Raw genomic sequence first — 12,656 nt, forward strand, 5'->3', positions numbered from 1 at the left:
CGGTCCATTGCAAAGAACAGTTTGCTAAGTGCTTCTCCAGCTTGCAGATGGAGTTCCAGGTCAGCATTTCGAGTTGCTGCTACAAAGAACAGAATTGCTTCCACCCAATCTAGGTACCTCATCATGGCCTTGAACATTGCATTCTGGGATTTCTGTTCCTTCCATTTTTTAAATGCTGTGATGACTTCAGCAGTGGTCAAGGCTTCCTGAAGGGTGCTGTTTGCTTGCTTCACGGATTCAGCCTTCGTGTCTTTATCCTCAGAGCAGGCAGCTTCTACTCCTTCTGCTGCCGTCAGGCACACATCTTTCAATTGTGGGTTGTCCTTGAAGAACACCTCCAGAGCCATTTCATAGAATGCTATGTATGAGTAGATATGGGCATGGAGAGCTCGCTTGTAGTGTGTGCATTTCAGGATTTGCCTTGTCGTGGCAGGACCATACACACCTGCTTCCACCCAGGCATCATCTATGCCTGAGTTCTCCATGGAGGCACCAAGCGCTCTGAGGGCAGCCATTATGACATGCAGTTCACCCAGTCTGGGAACAACCATTTGTTTCAAGTCAGGTCTGGCATCTAGGAGCTGCACCGCCTTCTCATAAAGAGCCATGTCAAAGGTAATGACTGTGGGGTGATCTTCCCCAACTGCCAACTTTCTCAGCTTATTTGCTTGTACGATCACAGTTAGTAGAGTTGACCACTCGTGTGCCACCTCAGGGAGTAGTGGCAAGGCTCCAACCTGTGTCAAGGGAAGGCTTTCAGACAGCAGTGAGTTGTATCCTACCCAGCCTGGAATCTTGCTGGAGGTTTCTCGAGGTTTCATTCTGGATAAAGCAGATGCAACAACCCATCCAAGCTGTGTCAGCTAATAGGATTCTGAGATCCCCTGGCCAATGGCAAACTATTCTGACCTCTTGGTAGCCTGTGGTTTGGGCTTATTACAGTGAAGCATGTCTACATGATAGGGTGTGACTGATATACTCTTTGCATCACCTATAATCAAAGGTTCTGCAACAGATTCTTTAGAAGGGTCAACTTTCTGGTACACTGCTGTGATGGTTCCGTGGGTGGTTCCCTTCCCATCAGGAGTATCCTCTGCAAAATCTGTGTTATCTACGGCGAAAAACACAAAGGTCCCCTTCTTCAGGAATGGTGGTACATAGAGGCCTTGGTATGCTCTGGTGTTTTCTACAACAGCATTTGCCAGAGCAGTTTCCATGAGAAGGACACGGCGATGTGAAATAGCGTAGCCATGAGCATTGAGAAGATTCAACAGCTTCTTGTTGCGTGTGTCATGGTGGACAGTCAGTGCCAGTCCCAGAACCTGAGAATTCCCTCGTGAACGGGGTAACTTAAATGCTGATTCATTGCTTGGCTTGTACCTTACCTGTTTACTGGATTTGAACCCATACATGATATTCTGGCTCACCGTCAGTGTTGCTCGGTCAACGTCTTTAGTTCTCTTTACAGTTTCCAGCTTTTCAGCAGGCCCAACCATTATCCAATGGATTAAGGTGTATAATTCAGCTGGAACATCATTATTGTCACTAGATACCTGCATGACATTTCTTTCCTTGGGCTCTTTGAAGGTTACAATGCTTTTCCTTATCACCTGTGCTGCTTTGTAGATTGTCTTCATGCTGTTCTCCTCCTTACCAGTTGTCATTGAGGTATTAACCATGTCCTCTTCACATGCATCTGGGGAGTAGAGGACAGTTGGCTTCCTTATGTTTGGTCGAACAGACTTCAGGTGTGGCAAATAAGTAAGGATCCTTTCTTTCAGCCATTTTCTACTGAATACAGGTACATGACCTTCAAAAACTTCCAAACCAAGCATATTAACATAAGTCGTTTCAATATCATCCATCCCAAGGTATGCTTTGTTTTTTGTTTCTACATCAATAAGATTTATCAGCTCAAGCAGACTCGCCTTTTGTAGAAAGGGTTCTTTAGCAGTTTTTCTAGTGTTAGTATCTCGAAGAGCATGGAACATATTTTGGGTCCAGCAAGCTTTGTGGTATAGGGCATCAATTGCATGTGCATCACCTGGTGATATGCAGGTGTTCAGCCTAGTTTTCAGTGCAGGATTATGGGACCTTTCCACAGCATCTTTGAGAGTTTTACCTGCATTCTCAGTCCTGATCTGGTACAGTTGTTGGCCATTGTCCTGTTGGCAGAAGAAGCACTCTTTCTTATCCAGTGGACTTGTATGTGATCGTGTGAATGGCAATGCAGAACCAGATGTAGAGGTGTCTGGAACAGCCTCTTCTGTAATTCCTCTTTTCTGCCCAGGCTTTTTGGCAGTATAGTGTCCTGTAGCTAAAGCGTGTGCAATGCGATCTCTTGCACGTTGTATTTCAACTTTGTTAGTTGCACTCGAATGACATGAGCGATGCCAGACCGCCCTCTCTTCACACAATGTTTCTGGTGTGCAGTTCTGCAATCGCCTTTGGATTTGGATATAGTCCCCATCATTCAAACTAGCCCTCTCTAGAATTACTTTCAGTACGAGCCCATAGGACTCTAATCGAGGATGTTGCACCAAGACTTTCTTTTTATCATCAGACTGGCAGAGAATGCATTGCTTCCAGTTAATGGACTCCATGGTTTGACATGCTTCCTCTCTACTTTGCGACTCATCACTCATGCCTCACCTACAAACAAAGAGAGAATTACAGTAATGTTAGAATAGCAATACAAAAACTACAAGTTCTCAAAGTATCAGAGGTAAATTAACAATTTGAATTAGTGATATAAAAGCAAGATTTTTTAGGAACAGCTGAAATATGAATTTATAAATGATACATATTTTTTATTACAAAGATATTGCAATAAAACAACACCACATCAGTTTGAACCCAGTTATGCATCTAAAGGTTAATGTTAAAGATGTTGTTGCTTTATAACTACCACCATTGGATTCTATGACCCTGAAAATGTAGGTTTAGCAGTTAAAATCAGTGTGCCGACTTATTTAGAGGCGAAGATATTAAAAAAACATACATTTTACAGCGGCCATTTTGTAAATTCCAATATGGCTGCCATATACACATCTGGGAAAATTTTATAACCACCGCCATTGGTTTCCCTGGCCCTGAAAATGTAGGTTTAGCAGTTAAAATCAGTTTTTCAGCTTATTTAGAAGCCGCGATATTCAAAAACGTACATCTTATGGCGGCCATTTTGTAAATCCAATATGGCCGCCATACACGCATCTGGGCAAATGCAAACATTGGTTTTCTGATTCCTGAGACCAAAACCTTTCCAAAAATGTATAGATTTGCAAATCTCCAAAAAGTTCCCACAAAATTACATTAGGAACCTGACTATGTCTTCTTTCACAAATGTTCCCAGGCTTGGTTTGCTAGTTTTTTTTTTTTTTTTTTTTTTTTTTTTTTAAATAAAAAAAATATTAAAAATAGATGAACTGAAAATTTTCTTCAAAAATCGACCACCATTATTTTTTTTTTTTTTTATTATGTAAAAAACTGTATTAATTTTTTTAAAGAATTTCTTTTATTATTGAAAATTTCAAGAAAAATGCAGATTCCATTTTAAATTTACGATTCAACAAATATGAGTAGCGTCAAAGAGAGACTCACAAACAAAAACAACAGTGAATCAATAAGCTACAGTTTCAAACGCTCGAGTTTTGATGGCCGCTCATATTAGTACTGCACTGCAGTACACCATGTTTGCTTCAGTTTTTCAAATAAAAAATATTTAAAAATAGATCAGATAAAAAATTTCTTAGAAAATTGACCACCAGTCTTAATCCAAAAAAAGTTTTAATTTTATTATTAAAAATTCTGTGAAAAATGCAGATTAAGTTTTAAATTTTCGATTCCACTCATTTTGTCCATATAATTCATTATGAAGTTGAATTCTGTGTATAATAGTTCTGAGAAAAAAAAACATTGCATATCTGGGTCATTCGAAGTGATTATATATTTTGTTACTAAAATTGATTTGTATGTATTTTACTGTTTTATTTGTCGATTGTTACATGTTTTTTTTATTTTACAAAGGCATCACCACTTATCAAGGCCCAGAGGCCAATCGAGGATAAGGATTAAACAGTGTACAGTAGTCAATTGGACAATATAGTAATCGTTAGTAATTGAAATTCGATAAATTTGTTAACTTAAGTGGAACGGCTCATCAAAAACTTGTTGGACTTGAAGACAAACATATTGTAGTCAGCTGGAAAGCAGGAAAACGGAAGACAGTTCCACAGGTGTGCAGTTCTAAGAAAGAAGCTTTGTTTCTTGGCTCAATAAGCAAAAGTTGTTAAAAGGTCGATGTAGTTTGCTTGAAGCATTGTCTAGTGTGTATATGAAGGAAATTTATAAAAGGCAATGCAATTGAGACGGATAGACACTAAAGCAAATTAAGAGATAAGGGTGGAATAAGCTATGCAAATTCACTTTTATTAATACAATATTTTTTCATATTTTATACTTGCATAGTATTGCATCAGCATGATCAGATGGAAATTCCATGTTGTGTAATATTGCGGGGAAATTTTTTTCATCAGATATGTGTTTGACTTTAGTTCAAATGTGCACACGTCTCAGAAAGGGAAATTTCTTGTAGCAATGTACTTGACCGTGCGATAGGATTTCTCAACTATTCTAGATATTTTATTTTTTATCATAATTATTTTTCCAGAAAGAAGTTGTGGATTTGCAAAACATTCGCAATATCGGTATCTCTGCCCATATCGACTCTGGCAAGACAACACTCACCGAAAGGATATTGTTTTACACGGGGAAACTTGCAGAAATGCATGAGGTAAGACTGAAAATTACAGAAACTTTTTTTTGTAAAAAATTGTTATATACATCCTGTATTGTCTTTGTTTTGTAACTAAGAATAAGACCTTGAGAATGATATCATGGCAAGAGTTCAAGTGACGGACTGTTCTTTTTCTAGCAGGAAGTCTCTGAGGTGAATGTTTGGGCTCATGTCGATTTTGCTTTGCTCCAAAAACCAAATGAGGAGGGGGGGGACATGTTCTGGTGAGTGGGGAAACTTCATTCAGTACCACACCTTAGTGTTCCTTCAGCCATTCCAACAAGTAATTTGAAGTGTGTGAATGTAGGAAGGGGAAGGGTTGCTCCATTCTGTTGAAATTACTGTTCATCCCTCACAAGACACCTGTTCATCTATTCAACATGAGCAAAACTAGGTAGTGCTTAGTATTGATCAGTACAAAGATGCACATTCTGGGCATGAATCATTGAACAACAATAAAAAACAAAGCCTGTTGGGCAATTTAAATCCTTCCAAAGTCTATTCATATATTGAATGGTCAGAAAGTCATTTTTTTTTTTTTTTTTCAACTAATAAAGGAACATTAAAATGGCTGACTTCTTTAGAAACTGAAATGCATTCTGTTGGATTTTATTTTCTAACTAACAAGGGGCACCAGTCTTGCTTGGTTGTAAGATACATACATATATATATATATATATATATATATATATATATATATATATATATTTACAAATTCATGCAGATTTCATATATTTATTACAGAGCCAGTACTGATTTCAAAAGTTTTTTAAAAAAATGACTTTGGTGCCATCAGCTAGAATTAAAACCAAAAAATTTTGCACTTCAGCCAGATTCTTTACTGTTTGAGTTCTCGATAGATAAGAAAGATTTAGAATTAAACTATTTCAAGCTATGAATGAAATGCACAAAAGTATTAGAAATATGTCAGCAAGTTAAAACAAACATTTTGCATTTCAACTTGCCAACATATTTCTGTACGCTTTATTCATCCATTAAAGAATTTTATTCATTATAAACCATCCTTGGATTACTATTTAATTTCAGTGTTATGTGACCAGTAGTTTAAGAGTTTATTTGGTTAAATATTTACACACAGACATGCATCTAATATTTTATTTATATCTTATTAATTTTTTTAATAGGATTTTCCAAATTTCATTTTTTTTAAATAGGATTTTCCAAATTTCATTTTTTTTAATAGGATTTTCCAAATTTCATTTTTTTTTAAATAGGATTTTCCAAATTTCACTTTTTTTTAAATAGGATTTTCCAAATTTCATTTTTTTTTAAATAGGATTTTCCAAATTTCATTTTTTTAATAGGATTTTCCAAATTTCATTTTTTTTAAATAGGATTTTCCAAATTTCATTGTAGATATTTCGCTTTTGATTTCAATAAAAATAAATAAAAACATTATTCACACCCACACACGTGAAGTTGCCTTATAATTTTATAATTATTTATGATAAAATTTGTTCGCTTGAGCAAGGTTGATATATAATTTTTCTGTCTCGTTAAGGTGAAAGGAAAAGACCAAGTTGGTGCCAAAATGGATTTTATGGAACTTGAGCGTCAAAGAGGAATCACCATCCAGTCGGCTGCCACATACACTATGTGGAAGGACATCAATATCAACATCATCGATACTCCAGGTAATGAAAAACTTAAAGTCACATTGAATAATGGCATATCAACTATCGTTGGGTCATTTTAGGCCAAAATTGTAGGTTATAATCAGCTAATGTATTTACTAACTTCCGATGTAACGCTACCAGACTTGGTAACAAGATAAATTAATTCCTTCGCTTTTTTTTCCCTTTTTTTTTTTTTTTTTTTTTTTTTTTACACAGTGATCACCACTTATCAAGGCCCGGAAGCCACTCAGGGATAAGGGTTATGTGCCTATATCTCTCTGGTGCATGTGTTATGTGTGGTACTAAAAAGGAGATCCATTGTGTAATCGGGTACCATAGCACCATATGTCGATATGTGTACTTGGGACGGAGGGTTCATCCTGATGTGTATACGTGTCACTAAATGTCTATGGTTGGTTTTTCACTGTTTGAACTGTAAGTTATGTTGCCGCGGTCTATTTATGTTACAATGCTATGATCGTCTAAATGTTTATATATGTGTGTTTGTGTGTGTGTGATATATGTATTTTGGACATACCTTAGTTTCATGCGTCGTTGACCTTGTCAAATTGGAATTCGTCTTGTTCTTGGAGGGGAGGCTGGAACCTGTTTGGACGAATATTCATTCGCTTCCAAAAACGCTGATTGTATTTTATATAGTTTTTATTCACTTTCCAGGTGTCGATCGCAGAAGAATGGAAAGTGAATATTTTTGCTTGTGTCGTTAATTCTAGGTCTCCATTCTGAGATACGTCAGCCTTTTCCCCGGTGAAGGGAGGGGGACGACCTTTTAAACCGTCCGCTCTGCTCAACGTCCAAATTCCAACTCTCTGATCTCCAGGTAACCTGATCCACGAAACATACACATAGTTCCGTCAGCTGACAAGATACTTCCGGTAAACTTGTCTATGATAGAATTGTACCATATTTTGACAGATTTTATAAACATTCTTTATATTCATCTTCCGTCCTTCTCGAGTTAGATAGATAGATAGATAGATAGATGGAGAGGGATAGATACAGAAATAGATAGACAACAAACAAATACTTTCTTGTGTTCGACACACGTTCTGTCTGTGTGTGCTTGTCATACTTGTATTTCGGACTTAGTTTCATGCATCGTTGATCTTGTCCACCTAGAATTCATCTTGTTCTTGGACGGGATGATGGAACCTGTTTGAACGAATATTCATTCACTTCCAAAAACGCTGATTGTATTTTATATAGTTTTTATTCACTTTCCAGGTGTCGATCGCAGAAGACTAGAAAGTGAATATCTTTGCTTGCGTGGTTAATTCTAGGTCTCCATTCTAAGACACATCAGCACCCTCCCCGGTGAAAGGGGGGGGGCTGTAAAACCGTCCGCTCTGCTCAACATCCAAATTCCAACTCTCTGATCTCCAGCTAAACTGATCCATGTAACATACACGTTGATCCGATCAGCTGACCAGACCTTCCAGTAAACTTGTCTATGATATGATTTTACCATATTTTGACAGTTTTTGTCAATATTCTACATCTCCCGTCCATCTCTCCAGTTAGTTAGATAGACAGGAATAGATAGATCCACAGACGGATTAATAACTCGCAAATACTTTGTTTCAACCTACTACCTAACATAGTACTCTTTTTTTTTTTCTTTTTTTACTTTGTTTATTTATTTTTTTTTTTAGTAAATAATTATTGAAAAGATTTTTTTTTTTTTTTTTTTTTTTGACATTTTTCCTAATTGTTTCTTTTCTCTTTTTTTTTATTAAATAATCATTGAAAAAATTTTTTTTGTTTTGTTTTTTCAATCTTATTTTAATTAAGAATTATTGAAATTAGTTTTATTTTTTTAAGAATTATTGAAAACACATTTTAACATCTTTTAAAACTATTTTGGGAATATTATGTATTGGATACATTTATTTTATGAGGTTTGAAATTTTGTGATTTTGATTTTCAATAATTTTATTTTTATACTTTCATAAATGTATATTAGTAATACGATTTAACCTGTAACTGGAAAGAGAAGGACAGAGGGGGTATAGTGAGCAAAAATATTTTGGATTTTGTTTTTTATTTTTATATTTAACTGATTTTGCAAATTCAATTTTTTTTTTTTTTTCAAAAACATACCTCAATTCTCAATATGAGGAATATCTTAGCATATATTTTGCATAGAAAAGCCATAATTCGCCAATGCACGGAGTATTGTTGCCACATTTTGGTTGGTACATCTACCACTAGTCTCTCACTTTTTTACAGGCTCCCAAAAAAAGTCTCAAATCTAATAGGTCCTGCACTATCGGGTAGACTACAACCTCTGTCCCATCACCATCACATTTCTGTACCTGTTTTACAAGTGCTTTAATGGACTGTTCTGTGAACTCCTAGCATTTGTGCCCCCCTCATCATACATACTCTCGACAAGCAGCAAGATCCCACTCCCTTGCTTTTGAGGTTCCTAGATGCCGAAAATCTTTCTACTCAAACAGTTTCTTTCCTGCTAGAATTTGGAATTCCTTCTCTGTTTCTCATTTACTTGACTATACTAACCAGATGATGTAATGTGAAAATATCTCGCTGCTCAAAACCCCACAGTCCTTCATTAGACACGATCCCAAATAGTACCCCTTACATTTCAAGTGGTAATAAGCAGCTTTTGATTGCTTTTGTATAATAATAGATATTGCTAGGATGATAATGTTAGTTTACTTGGGTGGTGGTGGGGGGGGGTATTTTCCTTTATACTCTACCTTTGAAAAATTTTATGACTGTCGTCCTGTGTGAACATTTTAAAAATCTATGCAACAATCTTGCTGATATGCATCGTAAATCTGACCCAAACACTTTTATTTTTTAGTTTTATTTTTATTCTTTTGGTTATAGTCAGCTAATGTACTTCCTAATTTCTGGCATGGCTGCTACCAGCAACGATAATAAGACAAATCAGTTCCTTCGCTTTATTTTTTTTTCTCTCACACCTGTAAATTATTTTAGCATTACACACGGACGATAAAAACGCTTTGGATAATTACGGATTTCAATGGGGTTCTGCTAAAATTATCATATTTTAAAAACCAAAGCATCTTACGTCCTCAAAATACCACCGTTTTGTTCGAAAATGTATATACTTTCAAATAAATTGATAAATATTAATGTACATTATATGTTTTAAGAGTTTTAAGCAAATAAAGTGCTAAAAATGTTAACATCATAAAACAGCGTTTTCAGTAAGATTTTGTAACGACCCCCCCCCTCCCCCCCCTAGTTTGTAAATGGTCCTACCGCGTTTCTCTTAAGAATTTCGTCATGAAATTTGGAAATTAACTAGAAGAGATATTACTTTTAATAGATTCGGTTGTCCGAAATTCTTTTGATAGTTCATTTTTTTGTTGTGTTAAAAAGAAAACTTCAATATGACGAGTTTTGAAAATTTTGAAAAAAAATTTCTTCGGACACCCGCTGTTAAATAAATCAATCTTTTTATTACATTTATCCGTTAAAAATAAAAATGTAAATCATGATACCTGGGAAAAAATCGCTCTATTTTTAAAAAGTATCTAAAAACGATATGTGGGAGCAGCAGGAGCAGCAGCTTTGATATCGCTGATATTACTTTACTGTAAAGAAACTTTTTTTGTTTTGTTTTTTAGGGTTTGTATTACTGTACACATAGATTCGAAAAAGTTGTCAAAAAACAAATATATAACAAATAAATATTATCAAAGGCAAGATAAGTTACTTTTCTACCTAACTGGATACATTTTTTTTTGTTTTTATTCAATGTAACATGTTTATTCAGCTCGAAAAACATGCAGTGTTTACCGATGTATTGGAAAATTCAAAATGGCGCCCGACACTCTCTTTAACATGGTAAGTTTGGGAAAAGATGTGATAAATAATAAACTAGACAAAATACTATTAAAAAACACCGAATATATGTCAACTTATGTCACGGTAACATATAATGAGCGAATTTCTAACAGTATTTTGTCTAGTTTATTATTTATAACATCTTTTCCTGAACTTACCGTGTTAAAGAGAGTGTCGGGCGCCATTTTGAATTTTCCAATACATCGGTAAACACTGTATGCTTTTCGAGCTGAATAAGCATGTTACATTGAATAAAAACACGAAAAATATATCCAGTTAGGTAGAAAAGTAACTTATCTTGCCTTTGATGACATTTATTTGTTATATATTTGTTTTTTGACAACTTTTTCGAATCTATGTGTACAGTAATACAAACCCGTTTTTTATCCCAAAACGAATTAAAAATTTAAAAAAATGAAAATATGAATATAAAAAAAATGTTCTCACGTATTTAATTGGAGCTCATATTATTAGAACATAATTAGCTTAACTAGAGCTCGGTTATCAGAATATATAATTTTGAAGCAATCCGGCGTTACTTTTGGTCAAATTTAAAAAATATAATTGAAAAACAAATATGTAACGTGTGCACTTTTATCCATTACCTTAGTTTTTAACGGTGAATTAAAGTGTTTTGTTTTTAAAAAAAATAAAAATAAAAAAATAATGTGAAATATTATTTTGCTTCACGTGTGCGAGCAGTACCCCTCACCAGCACACACACACACACACACTCCCAATATATTTTTTTCATCTTTTTTTTTTTCTTTTTTCTTTTTCAGCGGATTATAATCAAATGGACACTAATCTACCCAATTATATATATATATATATATAAAAAGAATACAAAATATTTGTAGGAGGTGCTCAGTTTCTAGTTAAGTTCCTCTTCACTTGCCTTCCCACGAGGACAGTTAGACACAAGGTCAGTTTTTAATGCGAGGAAAATCCAGCTTCCCAAAAAGGGTCAATCTGGAGAGAAAAACATAAAAATTGTCTCCATCATGAAGGATTTCTCCTTCACTGACTGAGGACAGAAAAGACAAAGTGTAGCATCAGAATACTACACTGATCTTGGCCCGAAGTCCAGGTAGAGAAATAAAAAAAAAAAAAAAAACGTCTTAAACTGGAAAGTTTAATGAAATAATGTGTCACTCGGACAAGAAATGTAATTGAAAATAAAAAGTAAATTTATCTAAAACTTGTGAATGATTTAACTTTAGCAAAAAATGTTTTTTGATATTTAAATAAGTGGGCAAAAATACTTAATAAGTTTTCCAAATGTCACGTTTTCTGTTAGTGACGTCACTTGTTTGTAATGAAATTTATTTTTGTCTATTTGTCGTAATTCTTAAGTTTCACACCCCTTAAGAATTCCAACAAACAAAAGTAAATTTCATATTTAAAAGTAATTTGATATCTAAAATCTAAGGCATCAAATTTTCAAAAGGCCAATAATTATGGCCCACTAACCGTAAATATGGGGGTCAAACGCCTTTAAAAAAAAACCCAAAAAAAACCCTTAATCCTACTTCTAACCCTAGGTTCGAGTGGCAAGCCTCCTCCTCTAAAAACCTTCTTTAGCCCTAACAATAACACTAAGTCTAAGTGGCAAGCTCCTCACCAAACAAAGTTCCTTTGTAAGCTACATATAAGTGTCTAAAAAAAAAATCCTTTCTTAAAGAAAAGTGTACCATTTATCACCCATAAAAATAAATTAGTCAACTGTCCTAAAACGTTAAATGGTGAATTATTTTACATTAAATTTATGTGAAACTAACCCCCACTCTAAATTCTAAAAAAATTTTTGTTTTGTTTCTACCAAGTCTTCAGGGTGTTCACACATAATTTTCCTTAGCTCTATCATTAACCCAAAGTCAGAGTGGCAACCTCCCCCACCCTCTCATAATTGCACAAAGATCCTCTTAAAACCACACATAATCGTCTTTAGAAAAAAAAAAGGTGCACAGGATTTATCTCCGATAGAAAAAAAAATGGTTAACTGCCCTAAAACGCTAGAATGGCTCAAAATAAGGAATCATTTTACATTAAATTCTAAAATAATACTTGTTTATCTTTCATTAAAATTTTTTAAGGTATTCACACGTAATTGCCTACAAAGGTAAACTCACATATTTTGAAGAGGTGGTCAGATAGGGGGTTAACGGAAGGTATTAATCTACAATAGTACCAAAGAAATATTGCAAAATATTCATTTTTAAACAGTCCTAGATTTCGATTTCAGTTATTTGTACATATAATGTATTACAATTCAGCTTTGAGTTGTTTAACTTCTTTTTATGAATACGTGGCATTTTTAAGGAATTGCAGCATATCTATGTGCATTTACTGCAGATTATTTG

At 34.6% G+C, this 12,656-nt stretch overlaps 1 protein-coding gene across 2 annotated transcripts in view; it reads left to right on the forward strand.

Moving 5' to 3' along the window:
• The window catches only part of LOC145296902 (elongation factor G, mitochondrial-like), a 98,049-nt gene that overhangs the window by 31,899 nt on the left and 53,494 nt on the right, over positions 1 to 12,656 (forward strand). For both annotated transcript variants that reach the window (XM_080143064.1, XM_080143065.1), the window contains exons 4-5: positions 4,670 to 4,792; positions 6,318 to 6,450. In XM_080143064.1, coding sequence (XP_079999190.1) covers positions 4,670 to 4,792; positions 6,318 to 6,450 — 256 coding nt within the window. The remainder of the gene's footprint in view (positions 1 to 4,669; positions 4,793 to 6,317; positions 6,451 to 12,656) is intronic.

Source organism: Euprymna scolopes, chromosome 17, assembly GCF_053919585.1.
Source record: "Euprymna scolopes isolate OS-2025 chromosome 17, ASM5391958v1, whole genome shotgun sequence".
In the NCBI taxonomy this organism is placed as follows: Eukaryota; Metazoa; Mollusca; class Cephalopoda; order Sepiida; family Sepiolidae; genus Euprymna; species Euprymna scolopes.